Raw genomic sequence first — 23,886 nt, forward strand, 5'->3', positions numbered from 1 at the left:
CTGGAGCGAGCAGGCAGACACCGCTCAGTTCCGCTGCACTGCCAGGGCCCCTGAGGCGGGAGTGCCCAGGGGTGGCAGGTGGGGCCAAGGGAGAGACCCGGCCCCAAAACTGCTGGAGCCCTGTGGGCCACATTGGGAAGGCTTGCGGGTCACAGATGGCCCGCGGGCTGGGGGTTTGAGACCCCTGCGGTAAACCCTTAATCATTTGATCGGTCCCATTGAAGACAATGTGACTATTCGCATGACTATGGACCACTTTTGTGGACTGGTAAGAGGTTCAGGAAGTTGAATCCCCCATTGAAATGCAATGTTTGGGTACAATACCATAGAGCAGTTTAGGATACAGTTCTACTTAAAATTTGTCTTTTAATAAGTCATACATATGCTGAAATGGCTCCCACCTAACTCCCATATTCCATATAAACAGACTGAATGCTACATATTTGGGGAGAAATGAATAGTTAAGCATGTTGATGTTTGTATATACAAGGAGGAGTGTCAGAGGGGATGAGGAGAGCGTGGGGGCCCTGGGCTGGGGGCAGAGCCGGGAGGAGGCACATGGAGGGTCATGTGGGGATGTCACATGCCCCCCATTGTCCCTCCCATGAGTGCAGTACCGGCAAGAAAGGATTTCTACTTACACCACTGGGTGAGTGGGTTCAGAGGCCACCTCTCAGGGTCAGGATGCAGGTGGTCAGGTCCAGTGGCTAGAGCAGGAGTCAAACCAAGAGTCAGAGCTAGAGCCCAGGGGCAAGGGTCAGAAACAGGGCAGGACCCAGGGAGTCAGATAGGCAGGCTCCAATGTAGCAGCCAGAGAGCCTAACTGTGCAGAGAGTGACCAGATAGCAAGTGTGAAAAATCGGGACCTTTTTTTAGGGGGGGGGGGGGAGGAGGGGGTGGCATAGTTGCATATATAAAAGACAAAGCCCCCAATAGCAGGATGTCTGGTCACTCTAGTTGTGCAGACACTTCCCCATACCTCTCTGAGTTTAAACAGGAAGCCCTGAACAACCAGCGATCCCTGTGTTCCTCCAATCAGGGCCCTGGCGAGGCATCTCTGATGTAGCTTCAGGTTTCATGGTCTCTCTTTGTAGCAAGCTACTTGGTGGGAGCAGAGAAGCACTAGTCACCTGGGAATCTTGCAGATCCAGGTTTTGGAGCTGTAGGGTCATATCACCCTTAGCCAAGGGGCTGCTAGCACATGCCAATGCCTTTGTTTAAAAATGCATTTTATTGATTAAATCTGGAAATATCATATACACATACGAACAGCAGGACATTTGCCTTATACAAAATAAATCCATATTTCACCCCTGGTGGCTGCTCACCAATTGCCTTCTGAGTAGGCACAACAAGCCTGATCCTGCAAGTTGCTGAGCGACCCCTACTCCAAATGATTTCAAAGAGCGTGAGGGCACTGGATGCCCCACAGGATCAGTCTCTAGCCTGGACTGGAAAGCACGGCTTCCTACTGCAAACATCTCCTCTTCTCGGGGTAGGGACCGCCACAAGAGCACACACACACACAGCAAAATAGTAGCAGATTCTTTCTTGACATTACATGCGACTGGAGTGATACAGTGAGAAGAGCAGGCCCATCTGATCCCTGTTGGAATGGGTGGTCCCCTTTGGGGGCCCCACCCAAAAAGAAATGAGAGAAGCTGGAGTGACAGCCCTGCAGACTAAAAATCCAATCACCCCAGAATAACCCAGACAGAAGCACTAGAAGATCCCTGCCATACTCCCTCACCTATGTTCCTTAACCTTGAGATGCAGGAAGCACCTGTAGGCAGACAGCCATCCCACCCCAGACACTCACCATCATTTCATGATGAGACAGCTGAACAATCAGCAGATCTCAGCTTCTGCTGTAATAAATCTTGATGTTCTCCTCAGCTCAGTCCCAAGGCACAGTTTGCACCCACAATTATTTATGGGTCGATTATTTAGGTGCCCGAGTATCTGATTTATAGGCCTGGCTAGTTGGTACAATGTAAGTCATTTAAACCTCTACATACCTGTGCCTGTAAATCAGGTACTTAGACATCTAAATGACCTAAACTGCATCCATGTTTATTTATAGATAGAAAAAGAGAGGCCCGCTTACAACTGAGCTAAAATTCTGGCTCATAATATGAGTGTATGTAATGATACATACATCAAAACTAACTGGAAGTGTCCCCATTCACAGCAATACATGGCTGTAGAGTATACGATATAAGCGCACACACTAGAATGCACCATTCAGTTGCATTGTTTCCTGCTACATACCATCTATCCCGTTTCTTGGATTTGTACCTTGTCTGTTTAGATTGCAAGCCCTCGGAGGCAGGGCTCTTGTCTTCCTACAGGTCTGTAAAGTGCTTATCATGTTGGCGCTATATAAAGATATTGCTGAACACAACCACCATTCGAAATGAGGGGTGAAGTTAGATGCCTCTGCAAAAAACATGGTGGGCTGCAAGTGAGCCAAGCAAGTGATTTGCATACGTGAGCCGAATGGTTACCATTGTTCCAAAAAGAGAAGATTGCAGAGATCCAAGAAGGTAGATGGCAGCAGTTTCCAGACTCATCACCACGTGACAGTTTTTTAGCCAATAATGAGCCAAGAATTGTCCTTGTCAGCATCTTAGGGCCACTTCAGTTGCTCAATATGTCTTACTGACAACAGCTCCACATCAGTTACCACAGCAAAGAGCCTGAACAATGCTTTTCTATCCCAGCCCAGCACCTGGAATGCATGGGGCTACAAGAGTTGATAAACCATTCTATTATCCAGCTGATATGCTCTAAGCGGGAGATCCCATTTATCCCCCTTTACACCCAAATACCAAAGTCATCGTCCAGGCTCCTAGACAACACCTGCACACTGACCACAAAAAATGCAGCCTTCCCCGAGATGAGACATAGTAACCATTTAAAAGTGTCCAGCCACCCAATATAAAATTTAGGCCAGGAGATGCAGAAGGGCCTAAATAAAACTAGAGGGGACTCTTAAGGAGTCAAAGTCCAGTTGTTTGGCTGGAATTTGGCCAGGAGGCCTGGGCTGATCATGTCCAAAATGCAGTGGAATTTTGGATGGCCACAGGTGCCCAGAACGTCAGTTTTGTCTCTCCTCTGAAAGATGGAACCAATAGCAGCCCAGCAGCCCCTAACAGCGGGCTGGGGTGCCAGTTCAGTGCAGATCCCGAGGAAATAGAGGACCACCTACCGAACGACCAAGGCTACTTCTTGAAGTGCCTGGGATATCCCTGGAGGCTTCCCATCCAGGTACTGACCCAACCCAGCTTACAACACTATAGTCAATATCTTATAGAGTCACAGCCCAAAGCAACATGGCTGCAGGACACAGACCAAAATTCATTGTTTATAAGCAAGCTTTCTCCATCCCTCCCAGACATCTCCTCATAGTCACTGGCGGCACAGGCAAGAGAACCCAGCCTTGCAGTTCTCACTCCTCCCCCCACCCCCATTTCCTCCAGCATTGCAGGTACATCCCCGTCTGTTCATCTTCATTCCAACAGGGGCCAAAGGTCTCAGATCCTCAGGGAATCTACACTAGGAGAAGTGGGCCAGTCACTTTAAGAAGCACACTGAGTTTACTGTTCATAAGCACTCTAGTGAGGATTCCCCCATCACACATACACACACACAGAGAAGCTGTCTCTCCTGGGATGGGTAGGGCTCTTTATCTCCTTAGCCAAAGCCAGGTGTTGATGAGACATGCAGAGACTAGCACAGAGTAGACCAGAAGCTCCTTCTGACGCCAGCCAGTACATTGCTCCTCCAGAGTCCGCAGCCTCCCCGAGATCTTGTTCAACTGCAGAAAAAGCAGCCAGGTCAGTAACAAGTTATGCAGCAAATGAGGGTATAAAGGAAGCTGCCCCTAGCCTCTACCAGCAGGTGTCTCTGTAGGGTTGGTGCAACAGCACTGAGTGCAGGGGTGGGAGCTTCCAGTTACTCCAGGTCTACCTCTCCCAGCAGGAGAGACTGTCCTGGTGTGGAAAGGGTCGTCATCTGGACCACACAAATACAGCAGGAAGCAAAATGTTAGGGTCCAGCAGAGCATCAGGGGCCATTTAGTGTCAGTGACTGGAGTCTGCCAGGGTCAAGCACTTTCCCAGTTGCCTTAGGACAGTAAAATCCCTACTAGAGTGACCAGATTTTATAGAAACAATCAGGACAGTCCTAATTTTTGGGTCTTTTTCTTATATGGGCTCCTATTACCCCCACCCCACCCCCTGTCCTGATTTTTCACACTTGCTGTCTGGTCACCCTAATCCCTACAGCCAGCTCCGAGTACAGGAGCACTAGTCGCAAGAGGAGCCCACAGACACACTGCCCTTGAGGGTACCCCTGATAAGAGGAGAGGCTGGGATCAAAGAATGCTAGCTGTGGAGGAGCCCACTACTGGTACTGGTGGTACCTGCTCTCATTATCCCTTAGGCAGCTTTCACAGAGTCCAGTTGCAAAATGTCTCCTCTCTTTCTCACCTGTTTCCTCATGGCTATAATGTCAGTCACACCAATCTCCTCCAGGGAGCTTTCTGAGGCTGGCCCTGCCTCCTGGGAGCTAGGAAGAAGGAAAACAGAGAGATGCAAATGTGCAAACAGAGATCAAAAGAATGCAATCACATCAGCTCGTGTACACAGCCAGGAAGAGGTGAGGGAAGGGTTACCCATGCAAAAAGCACACCTGTTGGATGGGAAAAAAAATCAAAAACAAAGGAAAAAAAACACCAGATGTTATTGTGAAGATCTAGCATGTCTTTGTAACCACACCACAGCCACTTAAACCTATCCACATGCAGCTCTCAGTTACCATCATTGCAAAATATACAGCGCATGCTGCAATGGGCAGTGTTATACAGCCATGCCTACATTGTTAGAAGCCCAACATATGGAGCGTAGAGAATGTGATATTTACCAATTGGCAGTTTGCTATATATTCATAGAGTGATTAAAACAGCCCATGAAAACACAAATCAGGGCCAAGGCCTCAGCTGGCATAAACTGGCATAGCTCCATTGAATTCTATGGATCTGTGCTGGTGTAAATCAGAAGATCTGGTCCGTAATGTATAAAGCTGCTATTTTTTCCATTAAAAAAAAATCAAATGGTGACTATCTGCCCCAGTGCATGAGCCATGGATCTCTGTTAAAAGGAGGGTTCTCTAGTTACTTTGCATGATCCCCAGCAGGGTCACTTCACTAGGCAAAAGGACCTTATTGCCTTCAGGAGAAATTCTATGTGAGACCTGGAAAAAAATAATCCGTCTGTGTTCTGTCTGCTTCTTACATCACCAGTAGTGAAGATTTAGTTGGGGATTGGTCCTGCTTTGAGCAGGGGGTTGGACTAGATGACCTCCTGAGGTCCCTTCCAACCCTGATAGTCTATGATCCTATGAATGAGAGACACAGAAAGAACTCCATCTCACTCTCCCATAGCTGTATTGATTCTGCAGGGCTACTGGGAGTAACAGCTTTGTCTCAGGAAAGTCAGCAGACAGGACTAGAGGGGACAGGCTGGGTAAAAGGGAGCTGCCATTTTCAGAGTCAACTTTTCTAACACAGTGCTCCAAATCATATATCATTGTAATTGTAAAACCAGATTCTCAGCTGGTATGAACAGATGTCATTCCATGGACTTCGGTGCTCCCATTTACACAGTCTGAGAGGCTCTGGCCCAAAATGTGGACTATGTTTGATAACATATAAAACAGACAGGATATCTCTGTGGATTTTAATTAGTTCGCAAAGTTTGCTCTGGGGAAAACACCACAATCCAAGACAGTTTGAAGAGGTTTAAGGAAATGGATGCTGATCAATATTATATCTTCATATAACTCTCTATAATACGAAAAAAGTTAAAAAAAATTGTGATGCAGCAGTGTTGATGTCTCCAGCTGTAAAATATTAACAACTGAAACAACCCACAATTTTTCATTGAAAAAAAATTATGGCAGGTCTAGGTAGTGTCCATTATGGTATAGACTGAAAGTTACCTTTAATTCTAACCCCTTTTTCCAGTGATGCAGCTTTCAAGAATGTCATCTAGCAGTAGATTTGTTTCTGGTTATGAACATTGGAACCAAAATCAATTGTCATTTTTTACTATGTGTGAAAATAAACTTTTCATCTATCAGAAATGGTGCATTTGGATAAGAGAAAAAAAAATAGCCAAAACTCAGTTTCAAACTAGGTTGGTTTTGTAGAGAAAACAGCCTTCCAAAAACAAGCCAGGTTTGAAGAACGTTGGTCAAGCAGCTTTAAATGTGTGAATGTCACTTTGCGTCTACACAATATAACTTCTGTTTCCCCTGTTCCTTCCTCAAAAAGTCATTTGATTACGGAGATCCTAGCCTGCTCACAGAGATGATGTGCAAATTCCAGGTGCTGCCTAGGTCAGCATAACAGAATCCTGAAAGAGAACTGAAGGATGACTGAGTTATAGCCACTGGTGTTGGGAGCCTTAAAAAAAAAAAAAAAAAAAAACAAACCACCACATAAACTCTGCAGAGAAGAGAGCTGCTGGATCAGAAACCCATGTCAGAGGCTCAAGATCGTGGAATCTGCTGCCAAATAGCTCTGGATTTTGAGACCCTTTCCCGCCCCAAACCCATTTGATAAACTCAATTAGGCAGCGTAAATGCAGAACCCTAGCACTCGTGTAACGTTAAGGTAACAGCTGGAGTCACGTGCATGTCACAGGAGGCCTTAGATAATTTGGGACTGTCAAGGGAATTATTGATGTTAGCAGAGGCAGGTGGCCAAAAGCCTGGCTCAGAGTTCCAGATAGTCCAGGCCAGAGGTTCTCAAACTGGGGGGGGTCAGGACCCCTCAGGGGGTCACGGGGCTATTACATGGGGGTCGTTTGCTGTCAGCCTCCACCCCAATTTATAATGGTGTTCAATATATTGAAGAGTGTCTTTAATGTATAAGGGGGGGTTGCACTCAAAGGCTGGTCCAGGCTGACTGCACAGGTAGTTTCCCCTCACCCCGTCATCACAGGCTAGCAGTTGGGGATGTAAAGCAGCTAAAGAGCATGAAAGGCCCCAAGAGAATATGCTGAAGGTTCCTCCCCTGCTGTGCTGCCCCCTACGGGTTAAAAAGTGCACACCCGCTTCATGCCATGTTATGTCTGAGGAAAGCAACAGCGTCTACACAGAGTTGTGTGGATACAGGCCTGAAGCAAGCCAGACAGTCACCTGGGCTGGGCTCGGTCTCGGGCAGACTTCTTAACACGGTGGAAGAGTAGGTGACCCAGGAAGTACACCATCTGGAAAATGTTCTGCGGGGAGTAGATCCTGGCATCCTGGGGGAATGGGGGGCTGGGGCTGGGGCGTGGGCTTATGCCTGGCCTGCAGGGCATATACAGAATCATTCTGGTTATTCCCTTCTGTGCTGCATTTCCCCTCCCACTCCCTATGCACTGGTGCGCCAGGGGACCCAGGATTGGGTTGTTCTCAGTATTCTTATGATGGCACCAAGTCTTACTGTGGAATGTAGTTAGCAAGGGTACCGTCTCCCTTACGCCCAGGCATCATGGAATGGACACCTAAAAACTCTCAGAACCATTAGCAATTATCTTCAGGAACTCATGGAAGACAGGTGAGGTCCCAGAGGGCTGGAGAAGGGCAAACATAGTACCCGTCTGTTCCCCGTTTAAAAAAAAAAAACAAACAAAAAACAAAGAGGACCCAGGAAATTATAGCCCAATCAGCCTAACTTCAATAATTTGGTTCAGTATCTTTCCAAGTATTAAACAAATCAGTTTGTAAGCACCTAGAAGACAATATGGTAATAAGTAATGACCAACATGGATTTTTCAAGAACAAATGCCAAACCAACCTAATTTCCTTCTTTGATAGGGTTACTGCCCTAGTGGACTGGGGTAGGGGGGGCAGTAGATGTGATAGATCTTGATTTTACAAAGGCTTTTGACAGTCCCACATGACTTTCTCATAAGCAAACTAGCAAAATGTGGTCTAGGTGAAACTACTATAAAGTGGATGCTCAACTGGTTGAAAGACCATACTCAAAGAGTAGTTATCAATGGTTTGCTGTCAAACTGGGAGAGTATCTAGTGGGGGGTCCATCAGGGGTCTGTCTGTGGGTCTGGCACTATTTAATATTTCAGTAATTACTTGGATAATGAAGTAAAGAATATGCTTATAAAATCTGCAGATAACACCATGCTGTGAGGGATTGCAAGCACTTTGGAGGACAGGATTAGAATTCAAAATGCCCTGGACAAATTGGACAATTGGTCTGAATTCAACAAGATGAAATTCAAGAGAGAGACAAGTGCAAAGTACTGCACTTGTGCATTTTATTTTTTCCTTCCCAACTACAAAAAAAAATGGGGAATAACTTGCTAGGCAGTAGTACTGCTGAAAAGGATCTAGAGGCAGTATTCAAACAATCAGTGATTCGCTATGAGCCAAGAATGTGATGCAGCGGCAAAAAAGCCTAATACTATGCTGGGGGGTATTAACAGAAGTATCCTATGCGAGACCAGCAAAGTAATTATCCCATGCTACTCGGCCCTGAGGCCTCAGCTGGAGTATCAGGTCCAGTTTTAGGCACCATGTTTTCAGAAAGATATGGGCAAACTGGAGAGAGAGTCCAGAGGAGAGCAACCAAAAAAGGATCAAAGGTTTAGAAAACCTGCCCTATGAGGAAAGGTTAAAATAACTGGGCATGTTTAATTTTGAGACTAGACAGCTATGGGGAGACCTGCTAACACTCTTCAAATATGTTAAGGGCTGTTATAAAGAGGACAAAAAAAAAAAAAAAAAAAAAAGTCCTGTGGCACCTTGTAGACTAACAGACGTATTGGAGCATGAGCTTTCATTGGGGGGGGGGGGGAATACCCACTTCGTCAGACGCATGTACACCCACGAAAGCTCATGCTCCAATACGTCTGTTAGTCTATAAGATGCCACATGACTCTGTCCCTTTTTACAGATCCAGACTAACACGGCTACCTCTCTCATACATAAAGAGGACAATGATCAATTGTGCTCCATGGTCCACTGAAGACAGGACAAGAAGTAATTAGCAAGGGAGATTTAGATTAGCTATTAGGAAAAAACTGTCTAAGTCTAAGGATAGTTGAGTACTGAAATAGGTAACCAAGGGAGGCTGTGGAACCCTCATCATTGGAGGTTTGTAAGAACAGGTTAGACAAACACCTGTCAGAGATGGTCTAGGTCTAGGTCTACTTGGTCCGGTCTTGGAGAGGGGGGATGGATTAAATTATCTTTCAAGCTCTTTGTTGCTATCATTGTATGATAGTTATACTCAACCAGGATCACCAGCTCAGAGTCTATAGATTGGTGACCCATCTGCTTATACCACACTCACCACAGTGGTATCTGACTATTAGCTTCTGTGAACGATGTCACAGGAAGTCAGCCTTCACAGCATTAGCAACAGGGGAAGGATGATTGTTTCCAGGGGTCAGCGGGCCGGAGTTCTAGCCTTGGCTCGAATACAGATGTACTAGTGTAACACTGTGGCAACCTCTCAGTAAAACAGAGATGACACTTAGCTCAGGAAGGTGTTCAGAGTCTTAACATATTGCTGGTGAAGGGTTCCAGCCTTCTCAGATGGACGGTGCGAGAGAAGGCCAGCGCATTGTTAAAGATCAATGAGGGAAGATCAGCATGGCTATGAGAAACATGGCCTGTCCAGCCCAAGCTGGTTAAGGCTGACCAGGCACCAGCCACACCTTTCAGCATGATATAGTCAGGCCAAGTGCTGACAAGACCTTGAGCCCTCAGTGAGCCGAGAGCACCTCGTACGGAGGATCACACATGAGAGAATGGATCATCTGATGCTGGGACATCATTTAATAAGAGCACTTCACTAGAACTTGCCAACATGGGCTTAGTCCCTTCCTTCCATGCCACTGCCTGTCAATACCCTTAGATTGATGGGGATCATGCCTCCCATAGTGTGAGAGTGCTGTCGGGCCGATGGGCCATCTAACACAGTAAGAGAGGCTGAATGCTCAGCGTGTGACTTAGCCCCTGGCAGTTCTCACCGGTCAGGCTTCCGGCTCGTGCTATGCAAGGCGATCTGGGGGGTCTCTCTCATTCTCTCCTTTCGCAGTCTGCCATGGTGGGTCTGTTAGAACACGTACACAAAACGAGAGTATTAGTACTGACACTCTGCGAGTCACTCCTCATTCAACCCTTCAATGATCCCACGGCATCCCCTATGCTCTGCCATCCAGTAATTCAATACAATTGCTACAGCTCTATTGCAGCCCCACCATAGCTACTGTGAAACTGCAGTGCCAAGTGAGTTTTAACATGGTAAATGAATGTGCTTTCACAGCCACGTGGGCCTGATCCCATGGTCTTTACTCCAGTAAAGACTCACTGGCATCAATGGGAGTTTTGCCTTGAGTAAGAACCATGGAAACGATTTCAAATTCATACTCTGCCACTGGGGTAGCATAATAATAACCTATTTATGCAACAGCCTCCCAGCCTACACAGTAGTTATCTTAGCCCACTTCTTATCCAGTGCAACACATTATGTCATAATTATACAGTCATTCAGGCCATAAAGGTATTAATGTGACATATTGTGTTTAGATCCCAGAACAGCATATGCCAGAACCCATCTCCACACCAGCCTTGCCCATGATCAGCCTTGCTCCACGAGAATACATAATAAGGACTCCGTCTCGAGGCAAACATCATATTCAAATGAAACCCCTTATTGAAGCTGAAAGAATTTGTATACAACCTCGTTTGAAGTTTGTTTATTCTCTTGCATTTCATTTGGCTCAGACAGCAAGGCTAGAGTGACCGGTTTATGCCTTGGTTTGATCACAGACTAGCCTCTTGCCACAGCATCTGAGGAGGCTTAATATACCATTGTGGGGGGGAGAAACAGATGGAGTTTTGCCAATCCATAGGAGAAGGAGAAGGCCCAGTGATCCAACCTTTCTTGGAAATATTCCTGCTACCATCAGGTTGTATAGAACAACCTTGACCTTGGGCCTGAAGTGCATATGTGACCATCCCACACAGTGTCGTCCTTTCCCAGCAGCAGCATTCCCTTATCACCCACAGTAGAGCTGCATGAAATTTGGTAGTTTCCTTTCACAGCCAGTTGTGGAAGCATTTCCCTTGGTTTCAGTTCACAGCCAGGGCCTGACTGGAGCCAGAAAAGTTGGAGTTGGCATTTAGATCAATGAGTGATCTCTGAAGAGAAAGAAATTAAGCTTTACATATCCTAGCACTCCTGTAGCGCTCCAGTGGGTGAAGGCACCTTAGGGAAGGCCTGGTTGGATGGTCTGGATGACTAAAGATGCAAGTCTCTATCTGTAAGCGTTGGAGAACCAGAGACAGCTTCTTTCTTCTAGATTAGTTTCGCATTAGAGTAAGATTTGTCTCTGGATTATCAGATACTGGATTTTTGAATAATGTTTTGATCCCAAGTACTAATAAAACTAACTTCTTTTCCTGTTTGACACAGTAGGAGGGCTGAAAAGGGATCCCACAGCCCAGTTGGCCTATATTTGGGACACACCCAGTGCTTAATTTGTGCCAGGGCTGAACCCTAGCACCACTAGGCTTGGCAGTTCGTAGCCCCGACACCTCTGGGCTTGGCAGTTTGTAGCCCGGGGGGGAAATAAGCATGGTGAAATAGCATTTTTACTAATAGCTTATTTCCCCCCCACACACACACAGTTCCTCACATCTCCTTGTCAATTGCTGGAAATGGGCCATTTTCATTACCACTACAAACAGTTCTTTTTCTCTCCTGCTGATAATAGCTCACCTTAACTGATCACTCTCCTTATAGTGTGTATGGTAACACCCATTGTTTCGTGTGTGTGTGCGCGCGCGTGCGCAAGAGAGAACACATACATATCTTCCTACTGTATTTTCCACTACATGCATCCGATGAAGTGTGCTGTAGCCCACGAAAGCTTATGCTCAAATTTGTTAGTCTCTAAGGTGCCACAAGTACTCCTGTTCTTTTTATGGAACAAAGTGGCACCAGAACGCATTCTGCCCAGAGGAGATAACAGCGGTGGACATTAGTGGTGGGACAAAAATGAATTCAGAGAGAACCCCTCCAACGATCTCTTGCTCTGGACAGAGCCAGAGTTCATAGGAGTCAACTACAACATGAGTCATCCTATCAATCTATTCTGCAGAGGTGGGAACTCTCCTTTTACACATCTGTCTTGTCACTTAAATCAGGGCTTCATTACAGGTACGGGGCACTACCTATGGGGGTATGGGACGCAGGAGGAAGACAACACTGGGGACATTTCACTATCCCAGGAATTTTTCTCTGGGAGACTGCCTTGTTATGGGTGCCCACATCTGTTCTAGATACAGTACCGATCGCTTGCGTTTCTGGGTGCCTGATTGGGTAGTGGTGTCCATAAACAGGTGCTCCCCAAATCCTGCAGGCTGGGTGGAGGGGTCCTGAAGCATATGCACAACAATAGAGGGGTGCTGCCTTAACTGGTCCAACAGGAAAGGCCTTCGACTATCATCCATCATCTCTACAGAGAGGAAAGAGACGGCAGTTAGAAACATTTGCATACGTCCCAGAACATAACAGCATTGTGTTCAGACTGGGTGCGAGAGGGGGAAGTGATGTCCAAAACCCTGGGAAAAGCAACTCTGTTTCTATGGCTACCAATACAGTACCCCACGAGGGGGAGGGTGGGGCACACCACCACCCCACCCCACCCCCATGAAGCTTTGACAGTCATTGTCTGCAGTCTTTATCTAGTGCCTGTTCCAGGTTTTCCCGTTGAAATCCATTTCAGGATTTCCTCCCCACCTCCCTCCAGTATCACTGGAGCACTCTCTGCTTAGCTGAAAGTGGGGCAGGCTTCATTAACAGGCACTCTTCACCCACAGGCACATGGAAATCCCATGCTGGAATTCTTACACCCACATGGGCTCGGAATCTGAATGGAGAGCAATGACAAAACTCCGCTGACTAAGACATTCACTGCTTCAGGCAGAGTCTAACCATGCCCTTCTTGGCTCTACTTGTTTTCATGGGCCTTAGAGGCTCTTGGGCACTGATGGCAGCAGTTTGAACACACTGACTCATAGCCAATCTCCCCAAAAGCCAGCCCCCAGAGACGTAATCAGAGTTTTAGCTCCAAATCTCTAAAACAAGCATTCCTCGGAAACACACCACCAGCTGTGCAGAGGATAAGCCAGCCTTCCTCTCAAGGAACAGAGAAGGAACGTCACTTACTATACAGCTCCAAAGCTGCTAGTGCACTGCGGTTGGGGAGTTAGTGTTCAAAGAGTAGGGGCCCTGGGTCCTTCTTTACCTGGCATCCCAAGGAGGAGACTCTACCAAGGGGTGGAGAGGGGAAAAGATATGGATAATGCAGGTCATAGCTCCACCTCCCCCCAAGCAGGGACTCAAGGATATTAGCCAGCTTGAGTGGCACCAAGAGGATCTTAGAACTTTCCCTCCATCACCCTATCCCCCTGAGTTCATGCATGCACATTAACCACCTCAAGCCCTCTGCCCCTGAGGCCGCACACTCAGAGCAATTCTGGATCCCAAACATTTTTGCTCCCACATCTGCAAACCTGCCTGTCACCAGCTCCACAGACACTGCCAGAACCCAGCCTCACCCTGATCCTGCTTTAACCCTCATTCATATCTCCAGCACTTCCTCTTAGGCTGAGTCAGTCTCTCTTGGGTCCTTGCTGACTAGGGCCCAGAATGCGGCAGCAGGACTACTCTGCTGCCCCAGAAAGCTACATTAGTCCTGCCTCCATCACCATCTCTAGCTTCCTACCCACTTCCAGACCTAATCCTCAATTTCCCCACATGGCCTCACGCTGCTCCAGCTAAACATCCATACTGCACAGCTAACTTCTCTTGCCTCTTCACTCTGCATCTTCTCTCCACACTTGGAAAGTGTAACCTCTCTCATCTCTCTGGAGCCCGTTCCCTCCCTGCCATGGGCCCTTTGGCACCTTTACTAGTGTGTGATGAACATCACTTCCCACTCGCTTTCCCCATCATTCTAACACTCCTCCCCACACCTCTCTCATGCTACAGGAAGACACCGAGATCTTTTGCCTCTCACACAGCAGCAGCTGATGCAATTCTCAGAAACAAACACTCTGTCCCCACTCTCAGGGCAAAGCCCGTCAGGATCAGCCGATAGGGGATGCTACACAGAGTCCATTGCATTCTATGCTCTGTGCTAGTCCATGTCCAATCAAAGCTGGCCCATTCCATCACCTGCCAGCGACAGCCTATCAGGGATGTGCATCCGGAAGGAAGGGCGAAGCTCCTCAGCTTCTCTCTCCTCATCCAGTGGGTTGGACTCATCCGCCATCTTCAGCCTGTTGGGCACCTGCATGCGCTGATTGATGGCCTCCATGAAGCTCAGGTCACATGGGGCTCGGTTCACCTCCAGGCCCCGAAATGGCCACATTATCATTTCATTCCCAGCCTCACTTTGGCAGCCTGGAGGTCACACACAAAAAAAAAAAAAGCCAGCACGGCACTGAAAGAAAGCTATTAACACCAAACACACTCTCACATCCTGCCATGGTGGACACAATTTAAGATGCAAATGTAAGAATAATCCCTAACTTTCATACAGTGAGTTTCATCGGCAGACCTCAACGCATTTTACAAGGGTGCCCATTTGTGAAATAGGGATGATACTGGGGAAACTGAGGCACCGAGCAATGCAGTGAGTTGCCCAAGGTCACCCATCAGGCTAATGGCAGAGGTAATCAATATAAAAAATGGACACTATGTTTTAAAAGCCAAGCAACGGCACACCTTAAGAATTAGCTGGTGGGAGGAGACAAAAAGATTCTGATACTGATTAAAAATGGAAAATTCCTGTAGGAGGGGAAAAGCATGTTCTCTCATCTACATTCAGCAATAAAGAAATGAGCAAGAAAGTAGTAAAGTGTCCATAGGAAAGAGCATAGTATACGTGGTACAGCCAGGCAAAAAAATTTTCCACCAGAACTGTTTGAGGGAAAACTGGGTTTTCAATTCAACTCAGAATTTTTCATGAAAAGAGAGTGTTCTGTCCACACACAATTTCAAGTTTTTGTCAAAAACCATTTTTTTTTCTTTCAGGGAAAAAGCTGAAATTTTCCCCTGAGAAATTTCAACAAAAATTAATTCCCTGCTGCCATTTTCGGAGCAATTTTCTGCAAGAATAGGGCTGCTCAGAAAACAAGCCTTTGTGTGCCTTTAAGAAGAAAATGGTCACAGTCTCTTAGAAACATAGATTAGGGTTGGAAGGGACCTCAGGAGGTCATCTAGTCCAACCCCTGCTCCAAGCAGAACCAACCCCAACTAAATCATCCCAGCCAGGGCTTTGTTATGCCAGGCCTTGAAAACCTCCAAGGATGGAGATTTCACCACCTCCCTAGGTAACCCATTCCAGTTCTTCACCACCCTCCTAGTGAAATAGTGTTTCCCCAATATCCAGCCTAGACCTCCCCCACTGCAATTTGAGACCATTGCTCCTTGTTCTGTCATCTGCCACCACTGAGAACAGCTGAGCTCCATCCTCTTTGCAACCTCCCTTCAGGTAGTTGAAGGCTACTATCAAATCCCCGCCTCACTCTCCTCTTCTGCAGACTAAATAAGCCAAGTTCCCTCAGCCTCTCCTCATAAGTCAAGAGGAGGAGCTTTTCAAAACTTAAAGGTACAGCACTCAGCAAACATAGGTGTAGCAGTTTTACTGTTTAAAAAGCTACGAGAGATGAGCAGGACAGCGTTTCTCAAACTGTGGGTCAGGACCCTAAAGTGGATCGTGGCCTTGTTTTAATGGGGTTGCCAGGGCTGGTGTTAGACTCCCTGGGGCCAAAGCCCAAGCCCCACGGCTGGGACCAAAGCCTGAGCTCAGGTTACAGGCCCCCTGCCTGGGGTTGAAGCCCTTAGGCTTCAGCTTAGCCACCCCTGCCCAGGGCAGCAGGGCTCAGGCTTCGGTCCCCCCTCCTGGGGTCGTGTAGTAATTTGTTGTCGGAAGGGGGTCGCGGTGCAATGAAGAAGTTTGAGAACCCCTGAGCTAGAGGGAAGGCTTTGGTGGGTGGGAGAGTAAATGCCACGTGTTCCAAGGCACCCAGACAAAAGCACAATCCCCTATGGTGATCGATGGTGTGCAACAGTGAACTTCCTAACAGGTGGGTTGTGTCTGAGCAGAGATGCTTGTTAGGACAAATGTCAAGGAGAGGATCCCAAAAGTAGCCAGGGACTACACCCAGGGCTCTGAAAACCAGTAGGGCCTCCAGTGTCAATCTCCCACTCGGTAGGCACCCAGTGTGCCTAGATAGCACAGGGGAGCAACTACTAGTCAACAGAACTCAAGCAATGTCCAGATCGGTGTTATGCCACATGGTTATCCCGTTAGGATAGTTCTGTCCCTTCACTAAGTGTTCATGGCAGGCTGGTCTACAGGCCTCTGCCACTGAGCACAATGTGGCAGGGACTTCGCACCACTCTGCAGCCAGCTGCTGGTTGAAGAGCAGCACCCAATGTGACAAAAGAATCTGGACTAGACGTGGGGAAGAGGCAAGTGCTGGGGTAAGTGGGGAAAACCCAAGGGATCCAGGAGGTGCATGCAGGGTCTGGCTCGGGTGGCTGGAACATTGTAAGTATACATGGAGCTTTACTAGCATGATGAACCTGGGTAGTCCCTAGGCATGTCTGTGACAAACATGCTTAATGAACAACCACCACCACCACCGAGTTGGGAGGGAGGAGGAAAAAAAAAAAAAAAAAAAACCACCTATAGGCCCTGCCCCAAGGGTAACCAAAAAAGATGAAAGGCAGAAGGGAACCAGTTCTGGTAATGGAGAGAATGGAGACCACCAACCCAGGAAGGATTCAAGGAGCATATTTCTCCAGCCAAGAGAGTTTTACTGTGGATTTATTTTAAACAGCACAATTCCTTTTCCCTAGAGAAAATTAATATCATCAGATGGGTACCAGGGCTCTAGCCACAGGCCCCCCAGCAGCTGCTCTTTTGAAGCTAGAAACCTTGCAGAACAAGCCACATTACCTGACTTCCTGCTGCGCCCAGACAGAGAGAAGTGCTCTCCATGGGGCTGCAAGACGGTGAGAATAAATGCTGGGGAGAAAAGCACCCAGTACCAGTCCCACCTCTGCCGCCAGGGCCGGCTCCAGGCACCAGCATTCCAAGCAGATGCTTGGGGCGGGGGGCCAATCTGCACGGGGCGGCAGTCCGTGTGTTTTTGTGGCCCCAAGCAGCACGCCGAATTGCCGCGGCAGATGGCAGGGGCAGTCCCTGTGCCATTAGGGCGGCACGTGCGTTTCCGCGGTGGCGGCAATTCGGCGGCAGCTTCTGTCTTCAGCTGCCCACAGCGGCAATTTGGCGTGCTGCTTGGGGCGGCAAAAACAGTAGAGTTGGCCTTGTCTGCCGCTGACTCACTGAGTGACCTTGGATAAGTCACAGCCTCCCCATGTCTCCATTCTCCAGTCTGCACCAGGGAGAGAATGCCAAATTCATTCATGTTTGTGGTGCAATCAACTCTCTCTGGGGCGGGAGTGGAGGGGAAGCACAAAGATGATTTGGGCTCCCCAGCTCACACTGCCACAGGGGAGGCAGCATAGCTAAGTGGATAGAGCACTGGGTCGGGACTCAGGAGAACTGGGATCTATTCCCAGCTGCCTAAGTGGCCTTCAGCAAGTCACTGCCCCTCTCTGTGCCTCAGTTTCCCCTCTGTAATATGGGGATGATGACACTGCCCCCTCCTCCCCCTTTGGATGTAACGCACTGTATAAGAAGGTGTTGATGGCCAAGGAGGATTTTAGCAGGGAAGAAAACATGCAGCAAGGCTTGTCCCAAAAGCCTCCCCCAGTTTTTGTTCTCTTTATAGGTGCAGCAGCAGCAGGGAGAGGGAAAAAACTGAGAAGCAGGCCAGCACCGAAGCTATTTCCATAGAGGGGGAGGGAGGGGAATCAAATTTCAAGATCAGAAGGGGACATTTCATCTATCTAGTCTGACCTCCTGCAAGAGCCAGGCCCACCCGATCCCCCCACCCAGCCCCCCCCCCCCCTGCCCGGACTGGGAGGAAAAAAAAAACCTCCCAGCCAATCTTCAATCTTCTGGAAAAAATTCGAATTCCCAACCCAAATATGGCGGTCAGCTGAACCCGATGCAAGCAAGACTCCAGCCAAACAACCCAAAAAAAAAAGGTTATATCCACATTGACCCACCATACTATTTTTAGTGTGTGGCATTTAATTGACCTTGACTAAGCCCGTTATTATCCTATCCATCCCCTCCATAAACTTATCTAGCTTAATCTTAAAAGTCATGGGGGTCTCTTCTTCACTGTTTCCCTCGGTAGGCTGTTCCAGTATTGCACTCCCCTGATGGTTAGAAACCTTCGTCTAATTTCAAGCCTGAATTTCCTGACTGACAGTTTATATCCGAGGAGATGGAGAATCCAATCAGAGTCATATCTCAGACCGATCCCTATTCTCAGCCATCCCAGCTACCTCCCACCATGTACCCCCGCCACACATCCTGTCCCCTGCTAGATCAGGATTTCCATAACAAAGGCTGTGGTTCCTCAGGGAGCCCAGCAGGGGCGCCGTGCAGCTCAGAACCTCAGAGAGGAGAAGGACCACACGAAGGATGGCAAGAGGGGACGAGGCACCAAAAGGGAGAGGAGGAAGCGTCGGGAACACAAGTGAGTGCACTGGGGCCCAAACTTGTTGATGGCAGTTACGCCCCCGGGTCTATTTTTAGTAGCACTACCTTGATTTTGTGCTCTGTCGCCCACCTGCTTGCCTTCTGAACCCACCATGGTGCCGAAGCATTTGGCTCTGTGTGCATCTCAGACCCTACAAACTCCTCCCTCCTCCCCACCCTCTCCTGACACCCGCAGAGGTGTCGGGGCAATGGATGGCACTGTGCCACCCTGCAGAGATGGCAACTTCTCCTTGTGAAATCTCTGCTTCTTACAGGCAGTCCCCTCCAATCCCTTCACCCTCACAGGCTGGACAAACAGCCCCCAAAATTAACATGTAGGCAGCACAGTCAGAGAGGCCAGAGGCTTGGCTCAGCAGATGTTCCGGGGAGTTGCTGGGCCCAAGGCTGGCCTCAGACAGGCGGGAAGCATGGTCCCCTCTGGCTGAGTAAAGGGGCTCTGCTGAGCCAAGCATGGGAGTTTCAAGTAGTTATCGTCCGGCTGCAGGGACTGGTCACTTTAAAAATGTGTCTAGTGGGTCATTAAATCTAACTGGAAAAATAGATCAGCCAGGCAGTTGCTCTCGACAGCCTGCTGCTGCGTAGGGTAGAAGGGCCAGATCCTGGCCCACACACCCATTGCCTTTGTGCCACTCGGATGGTCCAAAGAGCACAGGGTTGTTGGGGATTGCCCCAATGTCGGGTGCTGTAAAGCCCCGGTAGCCAGTTCTATGTGCCCCATTCCTTTGGAAACATAGGGGGCACCCTGGGTGGGCTGGGATAGCGTGGAGCCAGAGTACAATGCGCTGCAGCCATCCTCAGCTGGCAGAGGAGACTAAATGGCTTCATGCAGAGCAGCCCTCATGCTGCTCGAAGTCATACCAGCGGCTGATTCATCCCCCAGGTGGGCTGAGGATCAGAGCCAACAGGGACCTTAGAGCCACTCCCCACCCTGACCCTCACTCAAGGCTCTACACTGAGCACAGCTCGACCAGGCCCAAAGAATCTATTGCAGGAGACTTTCAAAGCCATCAGATGGCAAGTTTTTATTATTTGCACTATGGTTGCACCTGGAGGCCCCCCCCCCAATCAAGAATCAGGGCCCCTTTGCGCTAGGCACTGTACAAATAGTATAACAAGCAATCCCTGCCCCAGAGCTCACAACCAGGCATATGAGAAAGCACAGCAGGTAAAAGAAAGAGGAGTGGGTGAGGTGGAAGGACCAGGTGACTGAAGCGACCTGTTTCCATCATAATCAGCAGTCTCCCTTTACCACCTGCCTCAGTCAGTCTGTTCTCTCTTCATTAAATCAAGTCAAATCCTTACTTAAAAAAATAGAAACTTATCCGACATCAACTGTGACAATCTCCTGCTTTCAAGTATATGCTCAAGGGAGCTGCGTCCCCTCAGGTCTGTTCCACAGCATCAGAGCGGAGGCTTCTCCTGACAAGTATCAGTACAGTGGCATCCTCCACTGAGCTGTTCCTTGGAGCCCCATTATAAGAACAAGAGAACATAAGAATGGCCAGACCAATGATCCATCTAGCCCAGTATCCTGTCTACCGACAGCAGCCAATGCCAGGTGGCCCAGAGGGAATGGACAGAACAGGCAACTGAATGTCCATCCATCCCCTGTCATCCTGTCCCAGCTTCTGGTAGTCAGAGGCTAGGGACACCCAGAGCCTGGGATGAAGTCCCTGACCATCTTGGCTAATGGCCATTGATCGCCCTATCCTCCATGAACTGACCCAATTCTTTTTAAAACCCAGTTATACTTCTGGCCTTCACAGCATCCCCTGGTAACAAGTTCCACAGGTTGACTGTGTTGGGTGAAGAAATACTTCCTTATGTTTGTTTTAAACCTGCTGCCTATTAGTGTCATTGGGTGACCCCTGGTCCTTGTGTTACGTGAAGGGGTAAATAACACTTCCTTATTTACTTTCTTCACCCGGTTGAGTTTTATAGACTATCATACCCCACCCCACCCCCGATAGTCATCTCTTTTCCAAACTGAGAAGCCTCAATCCTTTTAATCTCTCCCTGTGGAAGCTGTTCCTAATGTGCGTAATCATTTTTGTTGCCTTTCTCCGTACCTTTTCCAATTCTAATATCTTTTTGAGATGGGCCGACCAGACCTGCACACAGAGTGGGCATACCATGGATTTACGTAGTGGCATCAGGGCACTCCAGAAAAGCAATGCAGCTGCTGCTTAACTTTATGCATATGATTAAGTCCATTCATAGATTGTTATGCAGGAGGTCAGAATAGATGATGATAAATGGTCCTTGTTGGCCTAACAAAGACCAAGAGAGAGTCACTGTACCGAAGATATACAATATAAAGATATTACCCAAGGTGTGTGGGGAGAAACTGAGGCATGGTGAGGGGAAGTGACATGCCCAGGATCATCCAGCAACCCAGTGGCAGAGACAGGAATAGAAGCCACATGTTCTGAGTCCCAGTCCACTAGACCAGTTTTTATCTGCTGTGTTGAATCAGGGCCCGAATGCAGATGCTAAAGCAGTGACAGGCACTTTTAAAAACCTGTTACAAGCTATAACAGCACGTACCCCACACTGCTATCCCCTAACGGCCTGCGGAGCACATCCTTGAGCTAGCTCTGTCCTCTCATCTATCCCAGCCCCCAAAATCCTGAAAAAATAAGAGATCTCTTGCAGTGAGCCTTGGAAATCAATAGATCTAGGCCCTGGTAGGCCAAGAGACTAAGTAAATGCCAGAGTCACAGAGAGACCCTTTCTCTAGACCCCTAGCTCACTGATCACAACTGTAGTGTATGCGATCTATGGTATTTTCCTTCAGGTTTTTGCTGTGTTATAAAGCAATGTGGGTAGTTAGAAAACAGACATTAAAAGAAGCCATGCTGGATTCATGCACAGTGGAAGATCTGTTCATTTTCTAATCACCAATGGAAATATCACAGCTTCCAAAGAGCTCAGGGACCAGGGGGAAAATGAGGACGTAGGCCCCAAGGAGAGTCAGACTATTAAAACTCAAAATTCAGCTGCCAAAATACATGAAAAATGAAGCACTCGAGCAGATGGATTTCCTTCTTAAAAAACTTTCTTCAGGGCTTTTCTTGCAGCCACAGAGCAATCCCAACACATCAGTAGAACAGGAGTGGCTTTCAGGCTGATTACATTTTAAGCATCAAAAGTCAGAGAGAGTTTCTGACTCAGCCAACCCTTCCTGAGGGGGGCACTCAGGAGCCCCTTGTCTGGAGGGAACCACCTGTCCCTATTGCATGAAAAACTTCACCAGGTAACATGACCCCACAAGTGCTGGATGGGGGTTTAAATAGGCTGTGCATTAAGGACCCTGTGGAATATCTGCCCTTCTCCTCTGAAGGCATAAGGTCTAATCCTGTTCAAGTCACACATGGTAGTGTGTGACTTCTTGGCATCAACTTTGTCCTTAGCAGATGGGCATCAACCTTACTGTAAAGAGAGCTTAGAAGGACCGGAACACAGAGGCAACACCCATTGCTGGAATGCAGGGTGCTGCAGGGCCAGGGCGAAGGGGCACTGGCAGAGCTGCGTGGAGAGCCCAGGGATGAACGAGAGGTGCTGGAGGTCTAGGACTGAGATGGATAGGCAGAGTGAGTGGGTGGGCAGGACTGGAATGGCAGGGAGGGCTGAGGTGCATGAATGGAGCTGAGAGTGCCTAGCAGGGGGACAGCAGGAGGCACTGACCTCAGATTTAGGCTAGAGGTGAATTGGCAGAGCTGGGGGACAGGAGGCACTGAGGGGTATTTCAGATCCCCCCCCCACACACATACACGACACTAAGCTTTGACCCAAACACTAACCTTGCTAGGCACTGGCAAGGGGACCAAGCATTGCTAACGAATCCGTTCTTTGGATCAGATGTTAAATCGAACTCACTTCCGGCTCCCTGTACTGGGAAGATGTCATGTGCTTTACACAGAGAGTAAAGGATGACCAGGGTTTTGTGCTCAGTCTCATTAAACCCCAATGAACTGTGGCAGTTGGGTAGGAGCTATTATTGATTGCTTAGCAGGCCACATTCTGAGCCAGCGGGGGCAGAAGTAACTCTCCTGACATCTGCCTACACCAGACTGGAATTTGATCCAGTGACTGCTATGTCTGCCTGCACAGTCACTGCATTCCCACAGGTAACCCGTCCCTGCAGAAAGCACTCCGGGACACCTCAAGTGGCAGAGATGCTATCAGAACAAAGTGCATTGTCCTGCTTAAGGTATCAAGCTCTCCCCTTGGTGCCAAAGGCTTCGGGGAGCAGCCTGGCTTGCAGCATGGCATGGGGCCAAGGAAGGAAAGGCAGGTGGGCTCTGTGTGCAAGGAGGTGAGCAATAGCAAGGGAGGCAGAGTGGAGAATGAGCTCTGCTGACAGTCACAAGAGGGGACCTTGTAATATCACAAACAGCAAGAGCTGAGCTCCAACCATGAGGAACAGGAGGGCTGGCTTTGCTCTGTTTGAAAAGTGTGATTTCATATGCCAGCCTAATACAAATCAGAGAGGAAACTCCCACTTCCAAAACCAGAACTTCTTGTTTTCTGTAGGGAAAATTAAACAATACAGCCCCAGCTGGAAGGGAAACAGCCCAATGTAAACTGCACCAGACTTGTGCTGAAATCATGAGGCAGAGCTCCAGACAGAAGAGAGATTTATTTTCAGCTCACTTTAGACGGCAGCCAATCGCCCCTGCTCCATGTCCCCACCCCGTCCTGATCCTGTCCCTGGAACATAGGGCAGCCCTGTAAACACACTTCTCCCTGCAAGTCACAGACATACATACCTGCCTGGGGTAAAGTCAAGCAAGCTAAGCCAGGAGCCTGATGTCTTTGTCAGGCCGCAGCTGGGAAGAGAGAGAAGCTAGAATCGTTCACATAGTTAGCCCAGGCAAGCCCAGAGTGAATTGCTCCACAAAGAAAACTGAAACTGTCCTACATTGTGCATCCTCTCTAAAGCCACAAACCCACCAGCCCCCTTTGCTCTAGCCAACTTTGTCCCCCTTTCAGCTCACTAGTTTCATGGTATTTTTGTGTTATTTCCAGTTTGTTAATGAAACTTACTAACCTGTAAACAACTTTTCTTCCGGCCCCTTGCAATCAGCTGGATGGTGATGTCAACCCCAGAATTTCTGATCCCTCCCATTTTGGCAGCTTAGGC

General features: G+C 48.3%; 1 protein-coding gene across 1 annotated transcript; it reads right to left on the reverse strand.

Annotated features, from left to right (window-relative positions):
* Positions 1-1,210: 1,210 nt before the first annotated feature.
* On the reverse strand, positions 1,211-23,886 carry LOC120371894 (mitochondrial fission factor homolog A-like). The gene is given in 8 exon segments (XM_039488329.1): positions 1,211-3,820; positions 4,494-4,572; positions 7,207-7,359; positions 10,050-10,132; positions 12,376-12,542; positions 14,267-14,494; positions 23,794-23,823; positions 23,826-23,886. Coding segments are annotated over 8 exon segments (918 nt in total). The 5' UTR covers positions 23,872-23,886; the 3' UTR covers positions 1,211-3,688.

The sequence above is a fragment of the Mauremys reevesii genome, linkage group 9 (genome assembly GCF_016161935.1).
Source record: "Mauremys reevesii isolate NIE-2019 linkage group 9, ASM1616193v1, whole genome shotgun sequence".
Taxonomy (NCBI): Eukaryota; Metazoa; Chordata; order Testudines; family Geoemydidae; genus Mauremys; species Mauremys reevesii.